Here is a 26782-nt window from a genome sequence, read left to right as displayed (position 1 = left end):
GGGAGGGCGTTCCCCAGGGAGGGAATTGTTCTCTCTGTTTTCTACACATTCCGGAAATGAAAGTGCGATTCTTCGTTCATGCAGCTCGAGTTGCATTTGTGCAAGAGCCGACTCGGCTCGGCTGCCAATTGCGCCCTGCAGAGCATCTTCCGCCCGCGGCAGCAGCAGCAGCAGCGGAGCTGGAAACCTTTTGCAGAAGCGCTTGCGCGCGGGGGGCGGGGCCGAGCTGGGGCCCCGCCCACTCACCCTCCCCTCTTGGCCCCGCCTCCTCGGTGGCGTCACTCGGCGGTTTCATTCAAAAAAGCGAGGGCGCCGGGTTTCCCCCGCGGGGCGCCGTGGAGCCGGTGAGTCCCGGGGTTTATGGGGGGGGGGGTTGCGCCCCATGCCGGCGCCCGGGAAGGGGGCTTGAGGCCTTGGGTGGGGGGCGGGGAGAGGAGACTCAGCTCCGAGGGAGCTTCCTGGGGGGCCGGGGGGGGATTTGAACCCAGGTCCCGTCCAGGACTCCAACCACTGCGCCCCACTCTCCTCCCCTGCTCCCTCCCCCGCCGGCGGGACTTGACCTCTTCCCGCAGGGCCTGCAAGACAGAGCTGTTCCGCCTGGCCTTTGGCTTGGACTCAGCCTGACCCTTCTGTTCTTGATCTATTGGCTCCTTTTAAAATGAGGCTGCATTTTAAATTGCATTTTAACCTGTATTTTAAATTGGTTCTCCCCCCGCCCCCCTTATGTTTTTACTGTGATTTTATTGGTGTTAGCCGCCCTGAACCCGGCTCTGGCCGGGGAGGGTGGGGTTTAAATAAAATTTATTATTATTTTTTATTATTAAAAGACTCACTTCCAAGATTTCAGCAACAGGACTTCCACCCACCCCATAGAAGAAGCAGGAAGAAGCCCCGAACCAAAGGATTCTCTTACTTTTATATAAGTTTCCCCTTTCCCCCATAAACAGCTTTCGTGAAGCGTCATGCGTCCATCATCATAGATGTGTCACAAACAGGGAGGGGTTTTCTGGCGGAAAGCGACTTGCCAGGTTTGCCCCAACCTCCCTTTCCCACCACTGTATGTACACCCATCGAGGGATACAGTAGGGAGATTGACAAGTTCCTGGGTTTCCTGGTGTTATAAGAAACATCTGCTCCTTTATCCTTATCCAAGAGCCAGTATGGGGTCCTTAGGTAGGTTTTCTATCGGTAGGAGAAAATAACAGAGGCCAACCAGAGAATATTGAGCAGCCAAGCCGCTAGTAATGGATGGAGGCAGAGCTGTCAACTTTTCCATTTTTTAAAGGGAAAATTCCCTTATTCTGAATAGGATACCTCGCAAGAAAAGGGAAAAGCTGGCAGCTATGGATGGAGGGCACCTCGGAAGAAGGACTCCCAAAGGTCATCCAGCCATAGGCACGTAGGCCTTACTCTTGGCTTCCTCTAAATCGGCCTTCCCAGAAGCTCCCCCACAGCACAGACATACCGTAATAATAAGTCGAAGCAAATGGCCTGGCCTGCCTTTGTCTTTGACAAGCCCTCCTGCTGGCCAAGGCAGCTTACCAAGAGGACCAGTGGGGGGGGGGTAGGGGTTTGAGCATAGGGGGGGAGACCAGGGAGTTCGCTGGGGGTGGCCTTGGGCCAGTCCTTGCCTTCTCTCAGCCTAGCCTGCCTCGCAGGGTTGTTGTGGGGATTAAATGAGGAGGGGGAGAACCAGGGACGCCACCTTGAGCTCCTGGAAGGAAAAGGCCCAATGCAAATGTAATGAATAAACGGAATGAGGGTTGCCATGTTTCAAAAAGTAAAAACCAGGACACCGCAAAAGTTGTTGAGCTTTTTTAAGGAAAACCCCAACATTGCTGAGCTTTTTGAAAGGAAAACCCCTGGACGTCAATTCCACCTTTGAAATCCCAGTAGTGTCCGGGAAAATGGCAGCCCTAACAAAATAAAAGTCACTAAGAAACGAGTGAAATCAAGGCTGCTCTCTGAGGACTGTTTTCTCAATAGTGAAACAGAATCATAAAAATCAGTCCAAGAAGTTTAGCATTTTATCACCACCTCCTGGAATGGCATTGTGGTGGTGCCCCAGTCGAAAAGGACCTGTTTTATTTATTTTTATTGCATTTTGATCCCCCCCACCGCAAACTATTTCAGCTTCACACAACCCTGTGTGGTAGGGAAGGCTGAGAGAGAGCAGTTGCCTCCGTTTCCCCTCTGCTGTGAACATCCCGGCTGAGTCAGAATTTGAACCCAGCTCTCACATTTCTGCAACATCCTATGAGCCTGTGTTGGTTTTTTTGCTTCTGCAGCCCAGCCAGGAACGGCTGCCTGGCGACTCACTCCGAGACAGCCACCCACAGGAGATGGCCGAGCCAAACCTGCCTTTGGCAACCCCCAAAAGAGAAAGTCTCCCCTTCCCTGCCTTGCAAGATGGGAAGAGCGTTGCCCCAGGCTCTGCAGGAACCGGGAGGTCCCCTCGGAGCCTCCTAGAGGCTGGTCCAAATGCATCCTTGGAGGAGAAGGCTTCCATCCAGCAAGCGGAGAAGGGCAAGGGCCTCACCTCAGTCTCCCCCTCGAGGCTCCTGGAGGTCAGACCAAATGCATGCTCAGAGGACAAGACTTCTGTCCACAAACAGGAGAAGCAGAATGGCATCATTTCAGTCTCCCCATTGGTTCCTGAAATGACTTGGGCGTCCCCCTCGAGGCTCCTGGAGGCCAGACCCAATCCATCTTTGCAGGACAAGAGTTCTGACCTGCATCCCCAACTGAGTCTCCCTGAGGCTGGACCAAGTGCATCCTGGGAGGATAAGGCATCTGTCCAGCAACAGCAGAAGGACAGTGGCCTCGCTTCAGTTTCTGTGATGCCTGAAGGGACCTGGATGTCCCCCTTGAGGCTCCTGGAGGCCGGCCCAGATGCACGCTCAGAGGATGAGGGCTCTGACCTGCATCCTGAGAAGGACAGTGGTCTTATTTCAGTCCCCCAGCTGAGGCTCCCGGAGGCTGGACCAAAAGCATCTTTGCAGGACGAGGCTTCTGTCCAGCAAGAGGAAAAGAACAACGGCCTCGCTTCAGTCTCTCCCTTGACTCTCCCGGAGGTCAGACCAAATGAATGCCCAGAGGACAAGGCTTCTGTCCACAAACAGGAGAGGGATAATGGCATCATTTCAGTCTCTGCGGTTCCTGAAATGACTTGGGCGTCGCCCTCGAGGCTCCTGGAGGCCGACTCAGATGTGTCTTCAGAGGACAAGGGTTCCATCCTGCATTCTGAGAAGGACAATAGTCTTATTTCAGTCCCCCAGCTGAGTCTCCCGGAGGCTGGACCAAATGCATCCTCGGAGGACAAGGCTTCCGTCCAGCAACAGCAGAAGGACAGTGGCCTCGCTTCAGTTTCTGTGATGCCTGAAGTGACCTGGACGTCCCCCTCAAGGCTCCTGGAGGCCGACTCAGATGTGTCTTCAGAGGACAAGAGTTCCATCCTGCATTCTGAGAAGGACAATGGTCTTATTTCAGTCCCTCCACTGAGTCTCCCGGAGGCTGGACCAAAGGCATCCTCGGAGGACAAGGCTTCTGTCCAAGAACAGGAGGAGGACAACAGCCTCGCTTCAGTCTCTCCTTTGAGGCTCCTGGAGGCTGGACCAAATGTCTCCTCGGAGGACCAGGAACAAGAGAGGGATAATGACATCGTTTCGGCCTTTGTGTCGCCTGCAGCTTCCCAGATCCTCCCTCTGAACATCCTGGAGACAGGACTCCGCACATCCCCAATGAATACGGCTTCTGTCCTGTGGCAGCGGAGGAAGGCGGCTGTTTCTCTGGTTTCGGCGGCAACCTGGATGTCGCCTCTGAGCCTCCTGGAGACGGGTGTCAACACCTCCCTGGAGGAGAGGACTTTGACCAAGGACAGCACAGCAGAAACAGACTCCCTGCTGTGGCAGTAAGTAGAGCGCCTAAGACCCAGCTCTTCTCTGGGGACTGAGACCCTCCGTTGGTGTCTGTCTGCTCCATCCAGCCGCTGCGTCCAGGTCTCGAAGGTCTGGCTTAGATGGGGGGGGGGCAGAAAGAGCACCTGTGAAGGGGACCCCTTAGCCCCTCCTCTTTGCAAAGAGAGAGGCTAGGCACTAATTATTATTATTATTATTATTATTATTATTATTATTATTATTTATACCCCACCCATCTGGCTGGGTTTCCCCAGCCACTCTCGGCAGCTTTCAACAAAACACTAAAATGCAATAACCTATTAAACACAGGGCTGCCTTCAGATATCTTCTAAAATTTTGTTAGTTATTTTTCTCTTTGACATCTGCTAGGAGGGCATTCCACAGGGTGGGCGCCACTACCGAGAAGGCCCTCTGCCTGGTTCCCTGTAACCTCGCTTCTCGCAGTGAAGCCAAAAAAACCCTCGGCACTGGACCTCAGTGTCTGGGCAGAACGATGGAGGTGGAGACGCTCCTTCAGGTCTACTGGGCCAAGGCCATTTAGGGCTTTCAAGGTCAGCACCAACACTTTGAATTGTGCTCGGAAACGTACTGGGAGCCAATGTAGGTCTTTCAAGACCGGTGTTATATGGTCTCAGCGGCCACTCCCAGTCACCAGTCTGGCTGCCGCATTCTGGATTAGTTGTAGTTTGCGGGTCACCTTCAAAGGTAGCCCCACAGAGAGCGCATTGCAGTAGTCCAAGCGGGAGATAACCAGAGCATGCACCACTCTGGCGAGGCAGTCCGCAGGCAGATAGGGTCTCAGCCTGCATACCAGGTGGAGCTGGTAAACAGCTGCCCTGGGATTGGGCCTTGAAGGGGATGGAAGAGGTCCACAGAGTCGTCACTTCTGCCTCTGGGGGCAGAGATAGGGACACATGTATTTTTTTCTTAAAAGCAGGACGGGGTAAAGACAGAAGTCTTTAAAAAATGTATGAAATAATTCTTATTCTTTTTCCCACTGTTTGAATATAAAAACAACAACTACCACCCTCAAAGCAGTTTACGAAAAGATGAGACAATAAAATTATTGGAGGAAATCAGCAAAACTAAAAAAATCCTGAAACAGGTTAAAGTTCACCTTGACTTTTCTCAGTCTTTAGCCAGGCTCGTCTCACCACAAATGCCTTAAGAGGCATTGAACAGGACGGGGAAGTCACCTGCTTAATACCAGTAGGCAGGGAGGTTCTCCGCACTAAACTGTCAGGTCCGTACAAATACGGAAGGGGGATTATGTGGCATATGTTGCAAGCTGCCATAAATGCCAGGCTGCGTTAGTCCGCCGAGCTCAGCATGGCCTCCTCTGACCAGCAGCAGCTCCCCAGGATCTCAGGCACCTTCCAAGCGGGAGAACCAAGCCCAGTGCCCTTCTGCATGCCAAGCAGGTGTTCAGCCACCTGGCTGCACCTCTTCCCCAGCACACAGGAGGCTGTTGTGGTTTTTATTCCCCCCACGCCACCCCGACTTGGACTGTTCCCCCAGCTAGCCCTGGCAATGTCGGGATTTGAACCCAGGACCTGCATGCAAAGCAGGGACTCCAAATCCTAGAGTTGGAAGGGCCCTTGAGGGTCCTCTAGTCCAGCCCCCTGCAATGTGGCAAACCACAGGTGGCCTCTTTGCTGTTTCCTCCTAGCTTGTCTCCGGACCAGCTGCGCAGCCTGTCTCGGGCAGAGCTAGAGGAGCACCTGGCCAGCTCCCAGATCGTTGTGGAAGCCCTTTCCCGGGAGATCCGGGACTGCCTGAACTCCCAGAGGTTGCCTGCCTGCGTGGGACCGGCGGATCAAAGGGACGCAGCCACCCAGACCCCCATCTCTGAGCCCAGCCAGGTAAGCAGGGAACAGGGTTCGAAATCAGCAGGGCACCAGGCGCATTCGGCGCCCAAAGATTCTCCATTTGCGAGCGCCTCGTTTTTTTGCGCCTGGCTTGACACTCCAGGATTCCTGAAATGTAGGTGCTTTGAAGCCTCAAAGTTAAGGATAGACAATAGGCCAAGGAATTTAACAAGAAAGAGTAGATAAAAAATTTAAAAATTGCCCAGTGTGCACACGAAAGCTTATACCAAGAACAAACTTAGTTGGTCTCTCAGGTGCTACTGGACAATTTTTTTATATATATTGACTGCATCAGACCAACACGCCTACCGACCTGAATCAAGAAAGAGTAGAGTGTTTGGAAAAGTATGGTACCAATATTTTTATTGCCAACACCAAATTAAACATGTACAGTCTACCTGGGGTTGAATGTGCTTCAAGTTGAGCGCTTTCAGGTTGTGCTCCGTGGCAACCCGGATGTAATGGAGCACGTTACTTCCAGGTTTCACCGCTCGTGCATGCACAGAGGCTCAAAATGACATCATGTGCAGAAGCAGCAAAACGCGACCTGCGCAGACGCGCTGTCGCATCTTACGTTCTATTCAGGATGCGAACGGGGCTCCAGAACGGACCCCGTTCGCATCCCAAGGTACCACTCTATTAACAATTTCTGCTAGAAATGTGATATTAACAATGTGTCACTTACGTGAATTGCATATTAACTCATGCTTATCAAAATGATAAATAAAAAATGTTGCTGACTCCCCCCCCCCAAAAAAAATGGCGACTAGACGTTCTGTTTTGGCACCCACAATCCAGGTCCCAGGAGCCATTTGCTCCTAGTTTTTCTGTCCCAGTTTCTAACACTGGCAGGGAAGAGACCCGGGTAGAGAAGGAGGAGGCCTCATCCAGCCACGGATATCTGCACAAGTTTTGTGAGATCTCGCCATCACCCGGCAAGGGAGGCCACAACTGGTCTTGGCTGGGGAGGGCGGGGTATAAATAAAAATTTATTATTATTATTAACAACTGAAATGAGGGAGGCTTCTGCTGGGTCAGTGCAGAGCGGATTTATAGTCCACCTTTTTTCTCCAAGGAGCGCAAGGGGGGGGTACGTGGTCCCCCCCATGTAATCACCACAACAACCCTGCAAGGTAGATTAGATTGAGAGGCAGTGACTAGTTCGAGTATAATAAATAAATATTTATTTATTTATTTATTTATTTATGTTCTGATGATTTATTGTAAATTTGCCAGATTTTTTTCAATGAATCCAGGGACACTTTTCAACTTCAATGGATTTTGTTATGGGGACTGGTTTGTAAATCCAGGGACTGTCCCCAGGAAATGGGGACGTCTGGTAACCTTAATTTAGTGGTTTATCTATCGTCTGTATAAGATTCTGTTTTTTAATGTTTGATGTTTTATTATGTTTTTATATATACTGTGAGCCGCCCAGAGTGGCTGGGGAAACCCAGCCAGATGGGCGGGATATAAATAATATATTTATAAATAATAATTAATTATTTATCAATTGAAAGACTTTACTGAAATTGAAAGACTTTATTGTCCCTTGTACAACTTGCATACAGTGAGATTACACGAGTCCCCCCCACTCAGCTCTCTTAGTCTTAATTCCCCTCGTTTTCTGACGCACACCCACCAAACCCGAAAGTCAGTTGCCCTGTTGTTTTCATCTTTTCATTCGGCAGCCTAACAGCCCCCGGATAGAAGCTGTTCTTCACCCTGTTGGTGCCACTAATCAGGCTTCTATATCTTCTGCCCGAGGGCAGGAGATCAAGAAAGTGCCGGCCAGGGTGTGAATCATCCCTGAGAATTTTCCTTATTTTAATATAGCTTTGTGGCCGAGTGGGAGGATTTGAATCCTGCTCTCTCCCAGGTCCTAGTCCGGCACTCTAACCACTGCGCCACGCTGCTTCCAGCGTTGCACAAAGATGGTCCAGCCGTTCAGGGCTGAAACCAGCTGGCCGGCCAGGTCATCCTCACGCCACTGGGTTCCTCACGTGGCCAAGCCACGTTCTCTCTCTCTCGGCAGCGGATTCCTGCAGCGTGCCAGCGGGCGTTAAGCCTTGCACGGCTGCACATGGACAGCAGGGGCTGACCCCGGCTTTGTCTCTCTGCCGGGGACGGGGTGTGTGTGTGTGCGTGTGTGTTTTGTGGGCAGCGCCTGTGTTTGGGGGATCTGGCGAGCGAGGGAAAGGGAAATCCACGCTGGGAGAGTGGACTTTGAGGTCTGAAGAACTGCACTCTCTTCTAGAACTCCTAAAATTAGTACCATACAGTGGAACCGTAGTTTTTGAGCGTCTCAGAAGCCAAACGTTTTGGTCTTTGAACGCCAAAAGCCCAGAAGTACAGTGGTACCTCAGGTTAAGTACTTAATTCGTTCCGGAGGTCCGTTCTTAACCTGAAACTGTTCTTAACCTGAAGCACCACTTTAGCTAATTGGGCCTCCTGCTGCTGCCGCGCCTCCGGAGCACGATTTCTGTTCTCATCCTGAAGCAAAGTTGTTAACCCGAGGTGATATTTCTGGGTTAGCGGAGTCTGTAACCTGAAGCATATGTAACCTGAAGCATATGTAACCTAAGGTGCCACTGTAATTGCTTCCACTTTCAATACGATACGATCATCTTTATTGTCATTGTCCCATACAGAACAACGAAACTGAAAAATCTACACCAGACATTGACAACTCAACAAGCTTGCTATCCCAACTATCCCAGCCTGGTTAGCCCCTAAAAACTCTGATACCCCATAATTGAATTCAATATACTGTACTCACATAGAGACTACCTACACTGCGTTTAAAACCGAAATCGCATTTGGATAGAAACTGTTTCTCAAACGCGCCTCAGAAGTCAAACAGCTTCTCCATTTCCTCAATGGATTTTGCGGGGCTGTCCGTCGAGCCTCGGCTGTTAAACATTTCGGAAGTCAAACGGTCTTCCGGAATGGATTACGTTCGGCTACCGAGGTTCCACTGTACAAAGAATAGTGGGCTTCGCAGGGACCCCCAGAGAAAATCTAGTCTGACCCCCCCCACACACAATGCAGGAATTTCAGCTGAAGGATCTCCGACAACTGGCCATCTACTCCCTTGCTTAAAAAACTAGACACCAGGAAGAGCTTTCTGGCAGTAAGAGCCGTTCGATGGTGGAGCGGTCTCCTTCTGAAGATGGTGGGCTCTCCTTCCTTAGAGATTTTTAAGCAGAGGTGGGGTGGCCATCTGTCAGGGATGCTTTAGTTGTGGTTCCTGCCTGGCAGCAGGGGTTGGTCTGGATGACCTTTGGGGTTCCCTTCCAGCTCTGTGATTCTATTTTTCTATTGGAAGCAGTTTGTGTGCTGCTGCTGCTGCTACTATTAGTAATAATTGTTGCATTTCCCAGGAGGTGCAGCTGTACCGCGAGATGTACGAGGTCCTCTGGAAGAGACACGACCCCCTTCAAAAGACTCTGAAGAACCAGCGTGCTCTGGTGGAGAGGCTGGCCACAGCCACAGAGGAGATGGTGGGTTAGTTGGTTGGTTGCTGGGCATGCAAATAGGGGTGAGGGGAGACAGAGTCCGGTGGTGTCCGGAGGGTTACAGGTGCCCCTCACCCCTGGCACCACCTTTGAGGCTGGTTTCCCACCCTGAAGTGCTGGAAATTTATCTTTGAGCAGTGATGCCGATGGCAGCAAGGTCTTCCGCTTGAGGGGTTTGACTGCTGATTTATTCAACTTGTTGCATTTAAGTCCCACCTTTTCCTCAAGGGGGGCAGGTGTGGTTCTCCTCGCCCTGCTCATTTTATCCCCACAACGAACCCTGTGAGCTAGTTGGGGCCAGGAGGAGGCAAGGAGGACTGGCCCAGGAACACCCAGGGAGAGCTCCATGGCCAAGTAATAATAATAATAGTAATAGTAATAGTAATAATAATTATTATTTATTATTTGTGGTTTCCCCAGCCACTCTGGGCGGCTTCCAACAGAATAATAAAATACAATAGTCTTTTAAGCATTAAAAGCTTCCCTAAACAGGGCTGCCTTCAGATGTCTTCTAAAAGTCTGGTAGTTGTTGTTTGACATCTGGTGGGAGGGTGTTCCACAGGGAGGGCGCCACTACCGAGAAGGCCCTCTGCCTGGTTCCTTGTAACTTGGCTTCTCGCAGCGAGGGAACCGCTCGAAGGAGTGCGGGGGATTTGAACCCTGCTCTCTCCTGGGTTCCAGTCCAATGCTCTAACCACTGCACCAGGCTGTTCCTCGTAAGCCGTGTCTTTTGATCCGGCTCCCGTTCTGCCTGCAGAGAGGATGCCTTTTGGATTCCACGTTTCTCCGAGAGACGGCCGAAGCCTCCTTCCAACGCCTTCAGGACGACCGTCGCTCCCTCAGCCAGCAGGTGAGGCCCAGGCGATGGGCTGGGTGGGGAGGAGGGGGCACAGAGTCTGTTTCTCCCTCCCACCCCCCGGCAGGAGGGTCCCTGACCTTCAAATTTTATTGTTATTCATGTTTTTATACTGTGTTTTATGCTGCTTTTATGATTAAGTGTTTTAAATTTGTTGTTAGCCGCCCTGAGCCCGGTTTTTGAACCGGGAAGGGCGGGGTATAAATAAAAAATTATTATTGCTGTTATTTATTATGATTTCTCTCTCTCTCTTGCAGCAAAAGCAGTTGAGCGACCTGATCTCTCGCATCCGGGAGAAGTGGAGCCGGATTGAGGACGAAAGGAAGAAGACCCTGAGAGACAAGGAGGCGGTGCGTAGAATCGCAGAACCATAGAGTTGGAACGAGAACCCCAGGGGTCATCTATTCTGACCCCTTACAATGCAGGAGTCCCGCCGGATGGATGTTCCCTGACAGGGGGCCTGTCCAACCTTCGTTTGTTTATTTTATTATACAAGAACACGTAGGCACCAGAAAACCACGTAGCAAAGCAATACAGTGGTACCTCGGGTTACATACGCTTCGCGTTACAGACTCCGCTAACCCAGAAATAGTGCTTCAGGTTAAGAACTTCACTTCAGGATGAGAACAGAAATCGTGCTGCAGCAGGAGGCCCCATTAGCTAAAGTGGTACTTCAGGTTAAGAACAGTTTCAGGTTAAGGACGGACCTCCGGAACGAATTAAGTACTTAACCCGAGGTCCCACTGCGCAGAGTTGTAGGTTAAAATAACAACAGCAATATTTGCATAAGTGAAAATCCAAACCATTAAAAACTCCTTCAAGTTACCCCAAGGTCAGGTTCTTTCTGGGGGAAAATACTTGGGTGGGTATCATCATCATTTTTTTAATTTAATTTTTTAATTTCTATGCTGTCTTTCTATCTTACAATACTCAAGGCGGTTTACAAGCTGAAGAAATGAAAAATGTACAACTTATGACAATCTAATGCAATACAAAAATGTGAGAATAAAACTTTAAAATAGGCAACCTACATCAAAAAAGTAACATTCAGCAATCATTAGAACAGTATTAAATAATAATAACATATAAAAGTTAAACAGAAATCCACTCAACAGTTACAATAAATAATTTCTAAACTACAATCAATAAAACAACGGCAAGCCCACAGTACATAAAATAATACAATACAAATTGAGAAGCAGAGACTACAAGGTGGGGCAAGGCAGGTATGGTGATCCTAGAATTGCAGAGGTGGCCAGGATGCCTGAGGGTCTCGTCCAGCCCCCTGCAATGCAGAAATCTCAACATCCGTGACAGATGGCCATCCAAACTCTGCTTAAAAGCCCCCAGGTGAGGAGAGTCCCTTCCGCTGTCAAACACCTCTTAGGGACTGAAACAGGAACATAGGCTTGCAGAGTAATAGACCAGGCATAGGCAAACTCGGCCCTCCAGATGTTTGGGGACTACAACTCCCACCATCCTTGACCACTGGTCTCGCTAGCTAGGGATGATGGGAGTTGTAGTCCCAAAACATCTGGAGGGCCGAGTTTGCCTATGCCTGTAAGAGATGCAAAATACAATTAGAGACCACACTAGACAAGAGTTTCAAAAAGCATGGGGAAAATGCAGAGAATACTTGGCAAAACAGGGCCCTAAAATACATACCTGGACTTGTTTTGATTCATGTCTGCAGGAGACTTTGTGGATATTTAAGTTATAACTAGAAAAATCTTAATAATTATTCATAAAGGAAACAGCTTATAAGAAGTAAATAAGGAGGCCAGATACAGGATAAAGGAAGTCTTTTATTTCGTTGTTTGCATTGTTGTATGCTATGCTTATTGTATTTCTGTATTGGGGGGGTGGGGGGTTTATGTTATGTTGTAGATAAAATTTACAATTATTTTTTTAAAAAAACACCTTGTTTTTTAAAAGAGGTGTTACTATTTTCTATAAAGACTGTTTAGCTCAGGGTAGGTTAAAAAAAAAGAGGCAAGCTTTTCGATGTCACAGATCTCTTGAGCACAGAGGAAGATGCAGGTGGGTGGATGAGCCCTGCCAGCTTTTCTGTTCTGTTTGTGGGGGAAGCATGGGGCACCATAATTCCCTGATTATGGTTCAGACCACCAGTGCATCGAGCTCAGTATGCAGAGGGGGAAGGGTTGGGTGTGCGAATCCTCTGACTGAAAAGCTCCCTGTGTGATCCCTCTTCCACCTCCGTTCGCTCCTTGCAGGCAGACCACGTTCTGGAGTTGTTCCGGAATCACGCCACCCAACGCATTGGGCAGCTGGAGCAGGACTGCGGGTCCCGGCGGCATCTCCGCACCCTGCTGGCGGAGGCCAATGCACTCCAGGTGAGCGGGGAAGGAGGCACCGGGGCCTGGCCCCAACCTCTGGGGTCCAGGGTCTCAGATCTTTCCAATCGCCTGCAAATGGGTTTTAATTTTCAAAAAGTGGGTACTGCGCCTTTTGCGGAGTCTGCGTGTTTGAACCTGCGGCCTTCTGCTGGTTTTGACAGGGACGGATGTATAGGACACAGTTCAAAAAGAGCATCCTCCCTGCCTCTTGTGGCAAGGAGTTCCGTAGTTTAACCCTGCGCTGTGTGATGAAGGACTTTTAAAAATCTGTCTGGGATCTTCCAGTGTTCAGCCTCATTGGATGCCCGTGACTCCCAGGGTTACGAGAGAAGGACAAAAACTTTCCCTCGTCCTCCCTCTCCACTCTGTGCATAATCGTAATAAACTACTTTTTTAAAAAAAAAATATTAACAATTTCAACATAACAAAATATGAAAACATCTCGTATTCATCATTCCCCCCTCCCCACCTCCCCATCAAAACTCCCAGACTTCCCTCAGCTCCTCTCTCTGATTTCTCAACTCGTATTGTTCTCTGCATACTGTAAAATTGTATAAATCCTTATATTATCTATCTACTATGTTAACAATCAATACATTTGTGTATGTATATTCAAAACCTGCCAAGGAGTCCAGTTCGTTTTTTGTTTTTTTTTAAGTACCGGTAATATGTGAAAAGTTTCCATTCTTCTTTAAAATCACAGGTGTCCTGATCTCTCAGTTTGTATGTCAGTTTAGCCAGTTCTGCGTAGTTCATCCATTTCTCTTGCCACTGAATTGTAATAAACTTCAATCGTGTTGTCTTCTACTCTCCTCTAAACGCGAAAGCCCCTTTCTCCGTGGCGCTCCTTCCGGCTGCCCTTTTCGGACCCCTTTCCGGCTCTGCCGCGAGCCCAGAAGGAAGCTCCTCTCTTTCATCCGCACACTTTCCCCGTTTTTCGTTTCTGCAGTCTGATCTCTCGGGCGGCTACGCCAAACACCTGGCGGAGGAAGCCTGCCTCGCGACAGCCCTGCAGAGCAACTGGGCGAAGATGCAGCGCGACGTGAGTCCTGATTCACTCCTGGCCTCCCCAGCTCCCTTAATAATGTTAATAATAATAATAATAATAATAATAATAATAATAATTAATTTATACCCTGCCCATCTGGCTGAGTTTCCTCAGCCACTCTGGTGGCTCCCAATCGAGTGTTAAAAACAATACAGCATTAAATATTTAAAACTTCCCTAAACAGGGCTGCCTTCAGATGTCTTTTAAAGAGAAGATAGCTGCTTTTTTCCTTGACATCTGATGGGAGGGTGTTCCACTGGGCGGGTGCCACTACCGAGAAGGCCCTCTGTCTGGTTCCCTGTAGCCTCACTTCTCGCAATGAGGGAACCACCAGAAGGCCCTCGGCGCTGGATCTCAGTGTCCGGGCTGAATGATGGGGGTGGAGACGCTCCTTCAGGTCTACTGGACCGAGGCCTTTGCCAGGCTTGTCCGGCGGGGGGACTAAATCTCTCTCTCTTTCTCTCCAGTATGAGGCCATGAGGACCCTGGCGGGCCGATTCCGAGTCACAATGGGGCAGATGGTCCAGAAGATGAGGGCAGCCCAGCAGGAGCTCTCCCAGCACCACGAGGCAAGTCTTCTCTTGGGGGGGCACTGGACCAGGGAGGAGGGGGGTGTCTAAAAGGGCTGGATCGGGCCCCCATCCCCAAATCCAGTCCTGTTTCTCCCTTTGCGCCAAAGACTCTTGCTCTTTCCCTCCATTTCCCTGATTCCCGGTGTTCTGGGGTAGACTGCCTCTGAACCTGGAGGTTCCACCATGTCTCCATAATAACTCATTGTGTCGTTTCCCCCACTATAGCTCCGTTCCGGGGCGAGTGGTGTGAGATTTTGGCGCTGTTCTCCCCTCAGTCCCAACGGCTGTTTGAGACAAGACCAGTCCTTCTGACAATATTTCTATGTTGGTGTTTGCGAACATGTTCTGCCTCGCTGCCGTTCATGGACTTGTAATAAACGAAAATCTGCCCTTATTCCCTTCTGGGGGACACAAGAGCCCTTATAGAGTCCTTTGTAGGTTCTCCATCGGTCGGAGAAAATAACAGAGGCCAAACAGAAAATATTGAGAAGCAAAGCAGCTCGTAACCCTAACCCTAACCCTAACCCTGCCCTTATATACACATTTTTAATTGCCCGCCTTGGAGTCCAAGACCACCCCCAGAAACCTCATACCTACGTCACAGAAAGGGGTGTAGCTCAAGAGAAATCTGAGTATGTTGTTTACCTCCTGTCATTGTTTACCTCCTGTCTGGCAGGTTACCTGTTAATGCTCACTTGATTGGATACCTGGGGAGCCTGGCCAGTCTTTTGTAATGATAAATACTTAGTTCCTGAGCCAGGTGACAGGCTCACGTCCAATTCATACACAGATATACCCTTAAGACAGGTTTTGTGAATGAAGAGACAATGGGGAGGCTTTTCCATTTTCCTTTGACCTTGCAGAGAAAACATTTGGTCAGTCTGGGAGCCAAAATGGCTCCAGGACTGCTTTCCTGTGCTGCTTCAGATATGTAGTTTATATATTTATGTACGTGTTTGCTTGGTACATTTATGAACATTTATTATAAACATATAAGACCTTAATTTATTTATTTCAGACTTAACCCTTCTTAATCCCTTGCTGCCTGCAGGTGTGCAGGAAGCTGGAGAACGCAACACAGGAGCTGGTCGAAGCCTTGGGACGGGGAAATGAGCTGACTGCAGCCAAGATTCACCTGCAGACAGGTGAATCGACCATGTATCTCTCGCCTGGGATGGGTGGGAAGCATCGCCTTTTGAGTCCAGGACTTTTGGAGACGCATTAACCTTCCTCTGGTTTTGTCCTAAAACTCTCAAGATCCTTTAGCCGTGGGGTAAAAGAAAAGTTTTTAAATTTTAACTTTCCGTATGTTGCATAAAACACCCGAAAAATTCTCCAAAGCCAAGGAAAGAGGAACTGAAATATTTGCGACTCTGAAGTTGGGTTTCCCCAGCCACTCTGGGCAGCTTCCAACAAAGATTAAAAATACATTAAAATGTCGCACATGAAAAACTTCCCTGTACCTGAGTTTCTAACCCAGTCTTGACCCCGTTTTTCCTTCAGAACTGGAGGCTGCGAGGCAGAAGGGGACCGCAGCCGAGAGCCAGCGCGATCGGCTGCAGGAGGAGAAGGAGATCCTCTCCCGTCAGCTCTCAGAGAAGCAGGACATGATCCTGAAGCTGGAAGAGGAAGCAGCGCGGTGAGTCTTGATGCTCAGATTCGAGGCTCCTTCCCAGGGAACTCTGGGAAATGTAGTTCCATGTGAAACTCTGTTTCCTGGCCCTAAGATTAACAAACTACATCAAAGTTGCCTCCTATCTTATGGCCCAGGATGCCTGGTGAAGCAACTGGTCTGTGTTTTAGAACGCTGATGTGTGCCTGTCAGCTGTAGAGAAAATGGCAGAGATGCGGAGGCTGGTGGGATTTGATCAGGAATTATTGTCAAGCCCAGTCAACGCAATGCTTTCATCGCGGACACAATGGCTTGCTCCATATTTTCATAATTCCTCATAGTAATCCCACGTGACCACCACAGGCAATGTATAAATTTAGTGAATAGAAATTTAAAAAAAAGATATATCCAATATATAGTTCTGGCATGGCCTTTGCCAGATGGGCGGGGTATAAATAATAAATTATTATTATTATTATTATTATTATTATTATTATTATTATTATTATTATTTAGCTGAGCTCAAGCTTGAAGCTACTGAAATGTAAGCAAATGTAATAGTAGGGTGCAGATTTGAACCCGGGTCTCCCCACTGCTGGTCCAACACCCTGGACCCCCCCCCAGAGCCACATTCACACCAGACGCCTGAAGCACTATGACTTCACTTTACGCAGTCATGCTGTCGTCCCTGAATCCTGGGAACTGTAGTTTAAAGGCCCCCTCGAGCGTCCCCCTTCCAGAGCTACGGTCTCCAGAGAGGGACCAATGGTTCAGCCTCTCTGGAAATTCTAGCTCCGGGAGGTGGGAGCCTCCTAACGGCGCTCAGCGCCCTCAGCAAGCTACAGTTCCCAGGCTCCCGCTAACCCTGTTCCGTGTGACGCAGGCTGTCCGTGGAGAAGGCGAGGGCAGAGCAGGAGCGCGACGAAGCCCAGCGGGAAGCTCGCGAGACGGCCGAGTGCCGGGAGGTACGGAGAGGGGCGGCTCCTGGAGCAGCGAGGGGCGCAGGTCTGGGGCGGGTGGGGAAGGGGAGCGGGGGCCCAGGTGCGAGAGCCGCAGCTTGGCAGCAGGGTGCCTGCTCAGCGTGCAAAATGCCCCAGGTTTGGTCCCCTGACCTAGCCACTGATCCACGCGGCGGTCACCTCCAGACTTGATTATTGTATTATTATTATTATTAACATGATTTTTATTACGTTTTCCATGTTTCATTACATTTTCATATCAGAAATCCATAACTGAAGACATTGCTTACATAAAGCATGAACCTCCTTCCGTCCCTCTAACTGACTTCTGCACAACTTTACCAATGTCTTCACATTTCTATTACCACTTTTTTACCTTATATCTCTCTTTTAACATTCACCTTCTTATTTGTAAATCAGCTCATTTTCACATTACAACTCAAACCTACAAACGTTTTCAACTGTTTACCATTTTCTTTCACATAGAATATAAATTTGCTCTAGTCCTTTTGAAACAGTTCATCATGCTGATTCCAGATCTTCCCAGACTTGATTATTGTAACTCACTCTACGTGGGGCTGCCCTTGAAGCTGACCCAGAAACTCCAGCGGGTGCAGAATGCCGCGGCGAGACTCCTTACGGGGTCCTCGCTGCGGGATCACATTCATCCGGTACTATACCAGCTGCACTGGCTCCCGGTGGAGCACAGGAGCAGGTTTAAGGTGCTGGTTTTAACCTCTAAGGGACGCGGGTGGCGCTGTGGGTTAAACCGCAGAGCCTAGGGCTTACTGATCAGAAGGTCGGCGGTTTGAATCCCAGCGACGGGGTGAGCTCCCGTTGCTTGGTCCCTGCTCCTGCCCACCTAGCAGTTCGAAAGCATGTCAAAGTGCAAGTAGATAAATAGGTACTGCTCCGGCGGGAAGGTAAACGGCGTTTCCGTGTGCTGCTCTGGTTCGCCAGAAGCGGCTTCGTCATGCTGGCCACATGACCCAGAAGCTGTATGCCGGCTCCCTTGGCCTGTAAAGCGAGATGAGCGCCGCAACCCCAGTCGGCCACGACTGGACCTAATGGGCAGGGGTCCCTTTACCTTTACCTTTTATTTTAATCAGAAACATTTTTTAAAATGTTGGTGTAAAGTAATACAAATCGGCGTAAAATAATGCAAATAAGCCAACCTAACCAAACTGCCGAAATGTTAAAAGTTTATAGATCTGGAAAACCAAATTGCCCGCCGCCAGCTCTCGGAGACTGAGTTGGAGCTGAAGGCTACCCTTGTGACTCTGTGGGAGCGCAGCGCCCAGCTGGAGGACCTCAAGGGTGCCCACAGCGCCCTTCAGTAAGTGCCTCTTCCTCTCCGAGACCCCACCCAAAAGTGGGTCTGGGTCCGGGTGGGGTGGTCTCCCTTCTTTTGTGGCACTGGGAGCAGCATCGTCCTGACTTTCTCCTGTCCCCCACCCCACCCCACCCCAAAAGGCAGGAGCGAGAGGCTGTCGGTGAGGAGCTGGCGAGCGCAAAGGTGGAAATGGAGAGGACCCGATCCAGCATGGAGGCCTGCGCCTGCTCCTTGCAGGAGATGGACGGCGCTCAGGCGCAACTCCTGGAAATTGCCAGTTTCCTCGAACGGGTGCTGCAGGGAGAGGTGAGGCGGCCGTGTGCAACGGGGTCCCTGCCATCTCTCTCCCCTGTGGGAAAGGGTCTTGGAATCACAGAATGGTAGAGTTGGCAAGGGACCCCCAAAGGTCATGCAGCTCAACCCGCTGCAATGCGGGAATCGCAGCTGAAGAACCCCTTCGGAGTCGTCTCGTGGGGGCGCTCCCAACGCTCTGCTCTTTTGCAGGTGGTCGACACGGCCCCCAGAAGGCGGCCCTGCACCCCCAGGCGACTCACCCCCCACCGCTTTGGGACTTCCTTCGTGGACAGCATCTTGCAGGCAGTGGCGGAGAGAGGTGGGGGTTTCTGTTCGCCCATCTCAGGGGGGGGAGGGGCCCCGAAAACAAACCCGGAGCGGAAAGCACCCCCCCTTGTCATGTTGCCAGCCCTCATGGGGGGAAGTGGTAATAATAATAATAATAATAATAATAATAATAATATTTATACCCCCCCCCCAATCTGGCTGGGTTTCCCCAGCCACTCTGGGCGGCTTCCAACAGAACACTAAAATACAATAACCTATTAAACATTAAAAGCTTCCCTAAACAGGGCTGCCTTCAGATGTCTTCTAAACGTCTGGTAGTTGTTCTCTTTGACATCTGGTGGGAGGGCGTTCCACAGGGCGGGTGCCACCACCGAGAAGGCCCTCAGAGCTGGGCCTCAGTGTCCGGGCAGAACGATGGAGGTGGAGACGCTCCTTCAGGTATTCTGGACTTGAGGCCGTTTAGGGCTTTCAAGGTCAGCACCAACACTTTGAACTGTGCTTGGAAATGTACTGGGAGCCAGTGTTTCAAGGCCGGTGTTATGGGGTCTCAGCGGCTGCTCCCAGTCACCAGTCTAGCTGCCGCATTCTGGATTAGTTGCAATTTCCGGGTCGCCTTCAAAGGTAGCCCCACGTACAGCGCATTGCAATAGTCCAAGCCCCGCCCCCAGGCCACTCAATTGCAGCCTCCCTCTTAATTCTGACTCAAGGGGGCATTGCAGGTTTTCACACACACACCTCCAAATTTTGTGCCTCCTGTTCTTTTTCAGACGTGGAAACTCCCGGGATTTGGAGCGAGAGCACCGCTTTCACAAAAGCCGTTCATGAAGGTCCGCCCAAGCCGGCAGGTAACTAGGACTCGGCCCTGAGAGGGGACCAGGGTTCGAATTCCCCGCTCGGCCACAAAGCTCCCCACTGGGTGTGCCCTGGGGGGGGGCAGCCCCCTGCCTCTCTCAGCCTTGCCCACCTTGCAGGGTTGTTGGTGGGGATTAGACGGGGACGGGGAGGAAAGCCACGTCCGTCCCCTTGAGTTCCTGGGAGGGAAAAGGTGCGACAGGAATGCAATAAATGAACGAAACGAAGCCGTCTCACGGTCTGTCTCGTCCTCAGAGCTCCAAGATCACCTCTCCACCCACGTCCAAGACTTGCTGTCCGTTTCAGAACAGCTCCGCCTCCTGGCTTTGCAGCAGCAGAGGGCCGCCCAGGAGGAGAGGGAAACCCTGCAGGCAGAAATGTAAGTGGGTCTGGGGACTTGCTTTGCGCTGGGGAAACCCAGAGCTGAAGACGCTCCACCTGAGGTTCCTGCATTGAAGGAGATTGGGCTACAGGACCCTTCCAACTTCTCAATAGTGAGGAATGCACAGGTGGGGAACACTTATTTTTTTGTGAGTCTTATATTACCTGTAAAGGGAGCCATTACATGGATTAATATATTATTATCCTGTTGAAGCTACGCTGTGTCTTTTCTCCTCCCAGGCTGTGACACCTAATGGTCTGGCTTTTTTATTCTTTTACATTTTTCCTTAACAAATCAATTTGTTTTATTTTTAAAAAGAAACAGCACCTCCAGTTTAAATAAAGGGAATCGGGTACAGCAGAGGAGCAGGAACTTGTTTCCAGCGGCCTTCTCTTCCAGGGGCCACAATCCATCCAGGCCCCAATCTCTTTCTCCTTCCTTCAGGCAAGGAAGAAGCTAAGGGCAAATTTCCAAAGCACTCGTAGAGAGGTCAAAGCCATTCTTTGAATATTTTCAAGGTGCAATCAGGATTCCCGCGTGAAGCATTGGAGAGGGGGGGCCTCAGGCTCCGTGGGCTGAATGCGGCCCCCCAGACCTCTCCGCCTGGCCCCTGGGACTCTCCCCGGACCATGGCCCTTGCTTTGCCCACTCTATGAGTGTTTTGGAAATGTGCCCTTAGCTTCTTCATTGCCTAATAATAATAATAATAATAATAATAATAAATTTTATTTATACCCCACCCTCTCCAGCCAGAGCCCGTCTCAGGGTGGCTAACACCAGTAAAATGACAGTAAAAACATAATGGGGGGGAGGGAAAAAAACCCAATTTAAAATACAGGTTAAAATGCAATTTAAAATGCAGCCTCATTTTAAAAGTAGCCCATAGATCAAGACCATAAGGGGAAGGCAACATAAGGGTCAGACTGAGTCCAAACCAAAGGCCAGGTGGAACAGCTGTCTTGCAGGCCCTGCGGAAAGACGTCAAGTCCCGCAGGGCCCTGGTCTCTTGGGCCAGAGCGTTCCACCAAGTGAAAAAGAATAAAAAAATCAGACCATTAAGCGTCACAGCCTGGGAGGAGAAAAGACACAGCGCAGCTACAACAGGATAATAATATATTAATCTGTGTAAAGGTTCCCTTTACAGGTAATATAAGACTCACAAAAAAATGAGTGTTCCCCACCTGTGCATTCCATCACTATTGAGAAGAAACATTTTGCCTAGTCTGAAATGGGCCAGGCTTTTGCGAATACTGGAGGTGCTGGGTGACCTTGTGCCGCAATATTTGTGCAAAAAATAAAACCATGCGTTGTATATATTGTTAAAAGGTCCTTTTTGCTCTGCCGTTTGGATGCTCTTAGATTATGAGATACATTTTCAAGGGCAGTCCTAGAATCGGAGAACTGTCGAGTTGAAAGGCACCCCGGGGTCATCTAGTCCAACCCCTTGCCGTGCAGGATCAATCCAGATTATTCCCCCAGACTGGGCAACGCAGAGTTGAATTTGGGGGCCTCTCTCCCTTCTCCCCCCCCCCCCCTGCAGTTTGCGGCTCCAGGGCCTGGAGAGGGAGCTGGAGGCAGAGGTCGATTCCCGCGACGCCAGCATCGCCCAGCTGAGCAAGACTCTCCGCGACAGGATGCAGGTGAGGTTGCCAGGAGGAGGGGGATCTGGGTCAGGATGGAGCCGCAGGGCTCGGAGGATCTGGGGCATGGATCGGCTGGGGATCCGCTTCTAGGGCGTTGCAGCAACCAGGGAGCCAGCCTCCATCTCGATCAGCCTGCATGTCTCTGAAGCCGCTGTGGAATAGATAGGTAGATAATTTATTACGGTCAAAGACCAGCTCACATAACATAACACAATAAAAACAGCGTTCATAAAGATAAAATATACAATCGGAGCAGATTGCAGCAATAGCTGATGAGTTAAAACTGAGATATATGCATACACCCGTACAGCTGAGATTTGGGCTACCATTAAAAAATTGACCCTGAGGCACCCCAAAGGGAGACTTCAGCATTTCCCTAGCAGGCTATTTTATCCTGTGCCTACAAATCTGGACGCAGAATCTGGCTACCAGCCAGGTCGTCTTGTGATCTTTGCCTAAGAGGAGAGAATTAAGTTTAGACCTGTCCGAAAGTTTGGCGAGCCTCTTCAGCGAAGGATCAATGGTGTCTCTACGAATCTCAACATAAGAAGGACATCTGTTCGGGTCTATTTGCCCTAATGGGCAGGCGCCAAGTCTCTGTGTGTACGGGACTCTTCTACAGGAGCCTTCCAGAACCAGTGAGGGCAAGGCTGAGCTTCGAGCAAGAGTAAAAGCCCTTCTTGCGTTTCTGGATGTGAGGAAATAGAGATATGTCGCTGGAGTGGAATCACAGCTGCAGAATCTTTGGCAGATAGCCACCCGAGCTCTCTTTACAAGACAGGAAATTCCACCACCTTCCCAAGGACTGTCAAACAGCTTTTACTGTCAGAAAGTTCTTCCTAGGCTTCCGAAAGGAATCCCCTTTCTTCTTGTTTGAATCCTTCGCAAAATAGATTCCAGGATAAGGGACATAGCCTGAAAATAAGGAGCACTTATTTTAATCAGAAGGGACGCGGGTGGCGCTGTGGGTTAAAAGACAGAGCCTAGGGCTCGCCTATAGGAAGGTCGGCGGTTCAAATCCCCGTGACGGGGTGAGCTCCTGTTGCTCGGTCCCTGCTCCTGCCCACCTAGCAGTTCGAAAGCATGTCAAAGTGCAAGTAGATAAATAGGTACCGCTCCGGCGGGAAGGTAAACGGCATTTCCGTGCGCTGCTCTGGTTCACCAGAAGCGGCTCAGTAATGCTGGCCACATGACCCAGAAGCTGTACGCTGGCTCCCTTGGCCATTGAAGCGAGTTGAGCACTGCAACCCCAGAGTCGGTCACGACTGGACCTAATGGTCAGGGGTCCCTTTACCTTTACCTTTACCTTTACCTTTTATTTTAATCAGAAACCAAGAAGAGAAGAACAACTTTAAGAAGGAAATGGGGGAAATTTACAATGCATTTAAGAGAACACTGAAAACAACCAAAACTTTGGCAGGATTTGAGTAATGCTTGTAATGTACGAAAAACTGGGGTAAAAATGGATTATTATTTTTTATTTTTAAAAACAGAGAAAATTAAGGGAAGCAATTGAAAAAAAGAATGATCAGGGTAACCATGGAAAGGCAGAGGAGAGTCGAAGGATTCAGGGAAATCCTAAATGATGATGTTGGTGTTTAATGCGTGAATTTAAATTTGCAATGTAAAAATATTTGGCAAAGAAAAGAAAGAAAATAAGGAACGCTTGGAGCACGGAAGGTGGGACAGGTTGTCCGAACTCTTTCCTCTCCCTGGGCAGCATCTGCCACCCTGTTTCCCACCCCCAGGGTCCAAGGGACTAGAAACTTAGCCAGGCTTTGGCGAAACCACTGTGAAGCCTTTCTCCCTCCCCGCCCTCTTACGCTCTCTCTCTCTCTCTCTCTCTCTCAGGACGAAAAGGAGCTTCAGGAAGTTATCCGGCAGCAGGACAGGAAGCTTCAGCAGCTGGATGACCAGAGTGCGGATATCCGGGTAGGTCCAAGGGCCCCCTGCCCTCTGGCATTCTCAGAGATCTCTGTGCCCCAGGAAGGAGAACGTCCTGGAGCTCACAGGTGAAGCTGCCTTAATATGTGCCTGGTCCATAGACTGCAATGCCGCCTCCCCTGGCTGGCAGCAAGCGCTCCCCGGGGTTTCAGGAAGAGGGTCTCCCCCAGGCCACCGGGGAATTGAGCCTGGCGCCTTCTGCATGCCAAGCAGGTGCTCTGCCACTTAGCTGCAGCCACTTCTCTGAACCACAAAGACTCTAGTCCTCATTGCCTGAAATGAGGGGCTGGTTTAAGTGGGAACATGGGCAGCAGCCATGATGTTCTGTGCTGCCTTCACCCTTCGGCCTCCTGCAAAGGGGTGGGTTGCTGAACCCCGAGTGGCTGCTAAACGCCCCCCCTCCCATCTCCCTCTCCCTTCCCCAGATCCTAAAACTGGAGTTGGATCAGCTGAAATCTGACCTCCGCAGCTGCGAGATGGAGAGGTCAGCCCTGTGGGAAGAGCTCAGGGAGCAGAAGCCGTCCAGCGCGGATTGGGTCCAGGAGAAGATGTGTCTGCAGCGGCAGGTATGGGGCTGGGTGGCGTCACTGGGGTCAGGATCCGGGCAGCGGCAGTAGTCCATCCTCTAGGTTATCTACGCATGGACTGCGGCCGTCAGGCTATCCCTGCGTGGCCAGAGATTTATTTGCACTCAATGAATTTTCAGGTGGTTTTCTTTGCACTGAGAAAAATAATAATCATTTGGGTCTTTTGTGGGGTCTCTTGGAACAGATCCTGCAGAAACAGTAAAGGGTTTCAACTCTTCCCCCCTCCCCCAATCCCACGGTGACCCCAAACCACCGCCCTGTGGTTCAAGACGGAGCCTTCTTGTCCCCTTAGGTTGCCAAGCTGAGGGAACTTCTGGCTGGCCAGGACAGCGAGAACATGGACCTCGTGATGAGATACCAAGGCCGGGTGAGGATGCAGGAAAGGAGCCTTCGGGGGGAGGGCTGGGAAATGGCCGCCCTTGCATGGACCAGCCCCCTAACTCCTCGCTCTTTTAGCCCCCTAACTCGTTCTTTCTGCTCCTGGCTTCCAGGTGAGGCACCTGGAGGAGCATCTTCTCCACGCTCAACGGGAGGTGAAGGCACTCAAGAGGACGGAGGCAAAGATAAAGGAGGTGAGACCCAATTGGTCTTGGGATGTGAGACCGTATCTGGGAGGCTTGGAAGGCCAGATCGGATCTCGGGGGGTCTCAGGAAGTGAGGCCCAATTTGGGGGTCTTGGGAAGCGAGACACGATCCCCCGGGGGTCTGGGGCACCTTCGATTTCCTTTGCCCACCTCCCTCGGGATTTCCCCCTCCCCCTTTTTTTAAATATCCAAGGGACTCCGTCCTCCATCTTGGACAGGGGGGATGATGGGACTTATAGTCTAGGAAAATCTGGAGGGCCACAGATATCTACACCCCCCCCAACTTGGTTGCATTAGAGCAGGGGTCAGCAAACTTTTTCAGCAGGGGGCCGGTCCACTGTCCCTCAGACCTTGTGGGACTATATCCCTCAGACTATTTTTTTTTTGGGGGGGGGACGAATTCCTATGCCCCACAAATAAACCAGAGATGCATTTTAAATAAAAGGACACATTCTACTCATGTAAAAACACGCTGATTCCTGGACCGTCTGCAGGCTGGATTTAGAAGGCGATTGGGCCGGATCCAGCCCCCGGGCCTTCGTTTGCCTACCCATGCAAGAGGGTGCAGGTGGAAGATTTTCTCCGTCTCTGGCCCTTCCTTCCCCCCAAAAGTAACTCTTTATGACTTTTATGGAAAGAAAATCCTAACTTCCTAGCCCTCCTCCAGCGCAGGGGGGAAACACAACCCGCTGCCCAACTGACATGTGTAATACAATGGTACCTCGGGTTACATACGCTTCAAGTTACAGACTCCGCTAACCCAGATATATTACCTTGGATTAAGACCTTTGCTTCAGGATGAGAACAGAAATTGTGCTCCGGCGGCAGCGGGAGGCCCCATTAGCTAAAGTGGCGCTTCAGGTTAAGAACAGTTTCAGGTTAAGAACAGACCTCCAGAACGAATTAAGTACTTAACCCGAGGTACCACTGTATTTATCCTGCGCATGCACTGCCACCACAGCAGAAATTGAATAAAAAGGCGGGAGGGTATTGAGGCTTTGAGGTTAAAAAGGGCTCTGCTTGGGTGGTTTGTGGCATGAGGCTGGGCCACCCCTGGTGGGAGACAGACTGGTTTCCACAAGCAGCGCCCTTTCTTAGACCTAAGGGGCTAGTCCTCTTGATCCGCGGCTTGGGCTGGGAAAGACCCCCCTCCCCATCTCAAAAGGCGAGGAAGCTGCTGCCATCCCCCTCCGTTCCCCAATGCCTCTTTTCCCTCCAACTTCCAGGTGATGTCTTCGCTTCCCGCTGAAGCTTCCCACATCTCGGAAGTGCGCTTAATTCTCGACCTCCTCGGATGAAGCCGGACGAGGGCTGGGGAGAATAGGACAGAGAAAGGGGCTGTTTGCCGGCCTGATCCGGCCGCCTGTGTGTATTTAAATAAATGTGTGTGTGTGCGTCTTTTGCAAGGATCGGTCTGTCTCCAAGTGTGAAGGTCATTTGGGCGGACGGGAGTGTCGTGTCCTCTCAGCCGCACATGGGAGTTGTAGTCCTGACGCGACCAAGAGGACCAGCGTGTGGCGTTTGGGTGTGTGTGTGTGCAAAAGCTGTCCAGAGTTGGGCACGTCAGGACTACAACTCCCATGTGCGGCTGGTGGGAGTTAGAGTCCAAAGGCGCTGGCTGCTTCTCCGACTTACTTGTTTCATTTCTAATCCGCCTTGGTATGCCTGATTCTCCCCTTCATTTAAACTTCACAACAGCCCTGGGAGGTGGGCCACGTTCAGAGGCAGTGCCTGGCCCAAGGACTGCCCACTGAGCTGGCGGCCGAGTGGGGGGAGATGGATCCTGGTCTCTCCCAGGGCCTAAATCTCATCTAATTCCCACAGCACAACCCTGCCAGGGAGGATAGGCTGAGAGGCCCAAGGACACTCAGTGAGAGCTGCAAGGCTTGACTGGTGGGGATTTGAATCCTGCTCTCTCCTAGGTCATGGCTGACACTGTAACCACCACACCACACTGCCAGTGAAAAGTTGGGGTCCCCACCCCCAAATCACCCGCAACTGGTGCTTTTTCAAGTAGGGAGGCCAAGGATTGAACCAGCCACCTTCTGCATGCCAAGCAAGGGCTGCATCCACAACAACAAATACAATAATAAATTTATTATTTATACCCCGCCCAACTGGCTGGGATTCCCCAGCCACTCCAACAAAATATTAAAATACAGTAATGC

The 26782-nt window shown here is 50.5% G+C and overlaps 1 protein-coding gene across 1 annotated transcript; it reads left to right on the top strand.

Annotated features, from left to right (window-relative positions):
- Positions 1-56: 56 nt before the first annotated feature.
- Positions 57-26023, top strand: SPAG5 (sperm associated antigen 5; the record flags this gene model as incomplete). Its single annotated transcript, XM_083481269.1, has 23 exons — positions 57-344; positions 2289-3910; positions 5587-5779; positions 9169-9288; positions 10061-10153; positions 10417-10509; positions 12394-12513; positions 13466-13558; positions 14032-14133; positions 15188-15281; positions 15640-15775; positions 16632-16713; positions 17910-18043; positions 18181-18346; positions 18545-18653; positions 19390-19467; positions 19730-19853; positions 21397-21496; positions 23351-23431; positions 23869-24009; positions 24323-24397; positions 24522-24602; positions 25841-26023. 23 exons carry the CDS (start codon positions 57-59, stop codon positions 25910-25912), a joined length of 4197 nt encoding a protein of 1398 aa, XP_083337395.1. The 3' UTR covers positions 25913-26023.
- Between the last annotated feature and the right edge of the window lie 759 nt (positions 26024-26782).

Source organism: Podarcis liolepis, assembly GCF_965112155.1.
Source record: "Podarcis liolepis genome assembly, chromosome: 16".
Classification (NCBI taxonomy): domain Eukaryota; kingdom Metazoa; phylum Chordata; class Lepidosauria; order Squamata; family Lacertidae; genus Podarcis; species Podarcis liolepis.
This window is presented reverse-complemented; position numbering and strand designations above follow the sequence as displayed.